Genomic DNA, 5,519 nt, shown 5'->3' on the forward strand with positions numbered 1-5,519 from the left:
AAATTATTAATAAATAAATAATGTTCGTCGGTGTCCAAACGCAGGGTTGACATTTGCTGGGTTAAACGATTTGCAGCACCATGTTTACAATACACGTCTCTCTCTCTCTCTCTCTCTCTCTTTCTCTCTCCGTAGTACTTAATATTCTAGAGAGAGAAACCCAATACACTTGATCCGATCAATAATTCCTAAAATCAATAATACTAATACTGCTGCTGCTGCTGCTGCTGCTGCCAGATCTGCATTGAATATTTAGATGGGGTGCTCTTTCTCTGGACTGAACGCCTTGTACGATTCGACTGCCGGAGATGTTTGGATCAACGAAAACCGGTACAAAGTCATCCGGCAGCTGGGTGAAGGTGGTTTTGCTTACGTCTTCTTAGTCAAGGAGGTGGTCATCACTTCCAGTAAACTCAAACATCCCTCTCACATCTCCGGTCCGAATTTATTCCCAGTAATTGATTGATTTTACTAGGTATGTATTTGAAGGAAAAATGATGTATCTATGCAGATGATGGAACTTATGCTATGAAGAAAGTTTTGATTCAGAATAACCAACAGTTGCAGTTCGTCAAGGACGAAATTCGGATCTCATCCCTCTTTAATCACCCAAATCTGCTTCCTTTACTTGACCATGCCATTATCCCAGTAAAGGTACCACATCTTAAATTATATTCATTCTAAACAACATCATTACTTGTTTGGCTTATTAGGGCACTCCAGAACAAAATTGGACGCATGAGGCATATCTCTTATTTCCAGTCCATTTGGATGGCACATTGTTGGATAATGCAAAAACCATGAAATCTAACAAGGACTTCTTTTCTACATCAGACGTTCTTCAAGTTTTTCGTCAGGTAAATATTTTTATTTTCTACATGACATGACTTTTTTATGTGTCTTATTAATTGTTACACAATATGTAGGCTATGATTTGTAATTTGAATTAAAGATTTTTCTTAAGAGTTCTTTAACGGGTTATGTTTTTATCTCTAATGGGTCACATAGTAAAACAAGATAGCTAAAGGAAATGAGTTGAAAGTTGCCCACCATGCATCATTAATGCGTAAAAGCTTCTAAATCTTTTTTACAACTTATTATTGAAAGACCGGTTTGCAGCTTTGTGCAGGACTCCAGCACATGCATAATCTTGAAACACCATATGCACATAACGATGTGAAACCGGGAAACGTTCTTTTAACACACCGAAAAGGACAGCCTCCATTGGCTATAATGATGGATTTTGGAAGTGCCCGCCCTGCTAGAAAGCAGATCCGCTCTCGATCCGAGGCCCTTCAGTTGCAGGTTTATATTCTGTATTATTTAATGTTGCTTATTAAATGACAGTAGTTCAATGATTGTTTTTGTAATGTGTTTTGCCAGGAATGGGCATCTGAGCATGTTTCAGCCCCTTACCGCGCACCTGAATTATGGGACTGCCCGAGCCAAGCAGATATTGATGAACGGACCGATGTGTGGTCTTTAGGTTGCACTTTGTATGCCATAATGTAAGACAACTCTTATTCTTTTATTTGCAATTGTTTAATTCACAGCTGTATTTCTTAATTAAAACAATTAGGTACCTTAACCGAAGAAACGATTGAACACGGGCAATTAAATGAATAGAGCTTTCTTGTTCATGTTCGTTCGTTAACATTATAAACGAATGGTTCACAAAAGTAAACGAACAAACATAACATAGATAAATGAAGATAACTATGCTAAAACCATATAAAACTAAATGTGAACAACAATGTATTGGGCCTAAAGGTTATTACAACCAGACTGAATTTTAAGGGGCCTAAGAATTTTAAATGAATATACTAACGAATGTATTGAATGAACTTAAACAAAAGTAACCTAACGAACATAAATGAAAGTAAACGAATTTATATGAACGAACGTTCAACGCTCATGAACATAACAAATGAATGATACATGTGTTCATGTTTTTTTGTCTATTATATAAATGAACATGAATGGACTTGTTGCCGAACGTTTGGTTTGTTCAACAGGTATGGTGTGTCTCCATTTGAGTATGCACTAGGGGAATCAGGTGGCAGCTTGCAGTTGGCTGTGATGAATGCACACATTAAGTGGCCGACAAACCCTAAACCATCGTATCCGGAAGCCCTTCATCAGTTTGTATCATGGATGCTTCAGCCTCAACCAGCGGTTCGACCCCGCATTGATGAAATCATCATTCACGTCGACAAGTTGATCCAGAAATTCTCCGTTTAAGCGTTACTTAGTGACAGTTGCAGATGGTTTATTGTTATTGATTTTATACATACATGATTCAATGAAGGGTGTGCAATGTGATGAGGTATCATTTTGACTGGAAAATATTTATCTTTAATTTTGTAAGCAATATTTATGGGAGGTCAGCTGAATAATATTATGTGTACTCTTTGTTTGTGAAGCTTTTTGTTATGTGATTGAAAATTTGTTAGCAGGATAATACCAGTTGATGCGTTTGTGATGGATTAGTCGTTACTATTAATGATCATCTGAGGTTTGTTGGTCCAAATCAAACAATCATATATTATATATATATAATTCACAAAACAAACACATTACAAAGTCCAAGTTCAAAATCACACCAACTTACCAACAACAATCATCAATCACTACCAGCTCTTTCCGCCTTCCTTCGCTCATACTCAACGTCATCTGTTAACAACTCATAACGACAAACTGGACACGTGTTCCGAATCCCCAACCAGGGAACAATACACTCACCATGGTAAACATGATGACAGGGAAGCTTGTTTGCCATGAACCCAACCGCAATCTCATCTTTACAGACCGCACAAAGCGCGCTGTTTTCACTCTTTATCACCACAGATGATAAATTCTCCACTACCGTTGTGGATGCGGCTGGTCTGCCCGAGTCAGTATCCAAAAACTGCCCAAATAACATCTCGTAATCTGTGTAATTGTAATCCACTAAATCTAGAGATGTTCAACGAAACTGGTTCCTGGAACCGAACCGGTGGACCCGAACCGGACCCGAACCGGTTCCTACCCGTTTTTTGTAGGAACCGGACCCTATCTGATTCAACCCGATGATCCGTGACCGGTTCTTGCATTTCTGAGTGGGGGCGGGTAGGAACCGGAACCGAACCGGAACCGGTTCTGGAATTGAACCATCCGGAACCGGTTCCTAACCGGTTCTAGCCGTTGGATCGAATATAGCCGTTGGAAATCGTTTTTTTTGGCCGTTTTTTGACCGTTGGGGTCAAAAATAGCCGTTTTTTGGCTCCCCCAAGCACCCCACTACTAGTATAACGAGAAACAAAGAACGAAACCACATGGAGATTGAGTAGGTGCACATGGTGTACATGTGCATTTCCATACATTCTATGTTTTCACTGCTGCTCCAACATTCCCTGCAGCATCCGATGTTTTTTCCTTAGCAACCTCATAGGTTTCCTTGGCCTGCTCTTTAGCTGTAGCATAAGCGTTCGCTGCAGCATCCGAAGCATTTTCTTTAGCAGCATTGGCTTGATCTTTTCCTTGAGACATTGCATCTTTTAAATTGTCTTTAGCTTCACCAGCCTTATCCGAAGCCGCATCATACGCATCTTGTGCTTTATTTTTACCATCCGCGACTGCTCCGTCCATTGTCCCCTTGAGTTCAGAACCTTTATCTGTGGCCTTCCGTATGGTACTATCTGCTTGTTCAGATGCAGAATCGTATGCCTCTGATGCCTTATCTTTGGCATTTTTGGCCGTGTTTGAACCCTTGACCTTTGCTTTATCAGCCCCCTCGGCTACGGCATCATATGCATAATTCCCTTTCTCTTCAGCTGTTTCTTCAACCACCCCAGCAAAAGCTTGAGCTTTTTTCATGGCTTCATGTGCCAGTTCGGAGATGTATGAATATGCTTTCGCACTGCCATCTTCTTTAGCATTTTCAGCCATGTTCACGGCTTGACCTGCTTTCTCAGATGCCAACTTAGAAGATTCTGCAAGAAAAATATAGGACTAATTACATTATAAGCATATGTAAAAAATCGCAAACGAAAACGAAAAAAAAAAAAAAAAATTTTTACACTGTAACCGGTTGGAACCGGTTACGGTACAGGAACCGGGTTAGGAACCGGGTTAGGAACCGGTAAGAACCGGTTAGATAGGTTAGGGGTCCGAGGGTGGGAGAACCGGTTCGGTTCCCTAACCGGTTCGAGCCTGGAACCGGTTTAAAAGGGGGTTTTGAATATAGGAACCGGTTAGGAACCGGTTCCGGTTCCTAGTCCCAAACCGTTTTGAACATCCCTAACTAAATCCGGACTATTGGATTCAGTATTGTTTGACAAAACCTCCCATTCCAAACTATTGGGATCCAGTTCGGATACCATGTTTAACGCGCGATCGTCTATTTCTTCCCAATTCGTTGGCATTGGGAATCGGATCAGAAGAATCCGGTTGAAAATCAGAATCTGATCCAACAGCTGTGGTCCTGAATACGAAGAAATCATCCCAAAAATCCGAAAACATAAACCCTGAAGAATAATTATCATCACCCGTTCCATTAGATTGTGATTGTTCGACGGTTTGATGAAACATGTCGATGACAAAATTAACCTGCTTTTGAGGATCGAAGAGGACTGAATGCTCGTCGTTGGTGCGCCAAAAGAAATCGAGATCATCGTCGTGTTCATGAAGTTGGAGGTAAGAAACCTCCGCCATAGGAGATTTGGATGAAGGATCGAAAAAGAAGTGTGCTTTTCTTATTGATGAAATTAACAAAGGAAAAAAAATGCATGGAAATAGGGATATTGGTTGGTTGTTGTCGTCAGCTTCAACTTGGATTTCCTGACGGCACACTGTATGTTTGTGTCTTGTTTCTTAGCAAGTGACCGGTGTGTAACTGAAAGACTGATGTTTGCTTTCATACAATAAAACCCATTTTATAAACCCAACCAGCCACCATGTGACAAACCGGTCTCGTGGTGGCAGCGTAATAACATCAATTCGGGGCTTCGGGCAGTATTAGTTATGTTCGTTATGACCAGCACTAAATAAAAGAAAATAAATTTGTAGACATTCCATCAGTATCCGCAAAGGTACAGCGTATGATCAGAGCGACACAACTTTGGTCGGCATTGGTTAGGTGTGTTACGGTACCGATACTAAACCCAAAAATTAATATAATTAGTCAATGTTCATTATCGTAATGATACTCGTATAGCTTATGATACAACAAATTTTACATTTATGAAAAACAACATTTATTGGATCGGTAAACTCAAGTGTTGCAGCGATAAGTGGACACAAATTCTATTGAATTTATGTTCGTAACAGTATCAAAGCTAAACCTAAAAAATAATTTCGACAAATAAGTATAATTTAAACACAAAAAAAAGTAGCGCCACTTGTTTAACTTATGATAAAAAAATGAAATATTTTTAAATTGACGTTTATTTGGGTCGGTAAACCGACTGTAGCTAAAACTTGCCCTTTGTGAAGGCGAATCGGTGCAACATTCGTTATGTTACCATAACTAAATTCAAATA

At 39.8% G+C, this 5,519-nt stretch overlaps 3 protein-coding genes across 3 annotated transcripts; 1 reads left to right on the forward strand and 2 right to left on the reverse strand.

Annotated features, from left to right (window-relative positions):
* Nucleotides 1–213: 213 nt before the first annotated feature.
* LOC143606105 (uncharacterized) lies at nt 214–2,436 on the forward strand. Its single transcript, XM_077081985.1, has 6 exons — nt 214–437; nt 512–654; nt 714–857; nt 1,120–1,305; nt 1,384–1,508; nt 2,016–2,436. The coding sequence occupies exons 1-6, from the start codon at nt 257–259 to the stop codon at nt 2,239–2,241; spliced, it is 1,005 nt and encodes a 334-aa protein (XP_076938100.1). The 5' UTR covers nt 214–256; the 3' UTR covers nt 2,242–2,436.
* A 187-nt stretch (nt 2,437–2,623) lies between these two features.
* On the reverse strand, nt 2,624–2,923 carry LOC143606106 (uncharacterized). Its single transcript, XM_077081986.1, has one exon. The coding sequence runs from the start codon at nt 2,921–2,923 to the stop codon at nt 2,624–2,626; it is 300 nt and encodes a 99-aa protein (XP_076938101.1).
* Nucleotides 2,924–3,353: 430 nt separating this feature from the next.
* On the reverse strand, nt 3,354–3,999 carry LOC143606107 (uncharacterized). The gene has a single exon (XM_077081987.1). It carries the CDS (start codon nt 3,925–3,927, stop codon nt 3,364–3,366), a length of 564 nt encoding a protein of 187 aa, XP_076938102.1. The 5' UTR covers nt 3,928–3,999; the 3' UTR covers nt 3,354–3,363.
* Nucleotides 4,000–5,519: the final 1,520 nt, after the last annotated feature.

Source organism: Bidens hawaiensis, unplaced genomic scaffold (assembly GCF_021521415.1).
Source record: "Bidens hawaiensis isolate Kalapana, Puna unplaced genomic scaffold, B.hawaiensis_p1.1 tig00073030_1, whole genome shotgun sequence".
Lineage (NCBI taxonomy): Eukaryota > Viridiplantae > Streptophyta > Magnoliopsida > Asterales > Asteraceae > Bidens > Bidens hawaiensis.

What these genes read in the sequence shown, in the direction of transcription:
- LOC143606105 (XM_077081985.1), top strand. Translation starts at nt 257, where the DNA reads ATGGGGTGCTCTTTCTCTGGACTGAACGCCTTGTACGATTCGACTGCC. An exon ending in ACATCCCTCTCACATCTCCG is followed by an intron (nt 438 to 511) that starts GTCCGAATTTAT and finishes GTATCTATGCAG; the next exon opens with ATGATGGAACTTATGCTATG. An exon ending in TGCACTTTGTATGCCATAAT is followed by an intron (nt 1,509 to 2,015) that starts GTAAGACAACTC and finishes TTTGTTCAACAG; the next exon opens with GTATGGTGTGTCTCCATTTG.
- LOC143606106 (XM_077081986.1), bottom strand. Translation starts at nt 2,923, where the DNA reads ATGTTATTTGGGCAGTTTTTGGATACTGACTCGGGCAGACCAGCCGCA.
- LOC143606107 (XM_077081987.1), bottom strand. Translation starts at nt 3,927, where the DNA reads ATGGCTGAAAATGCTAAAGAAGATGGCAGTGCGAAAGCATATTCATAC.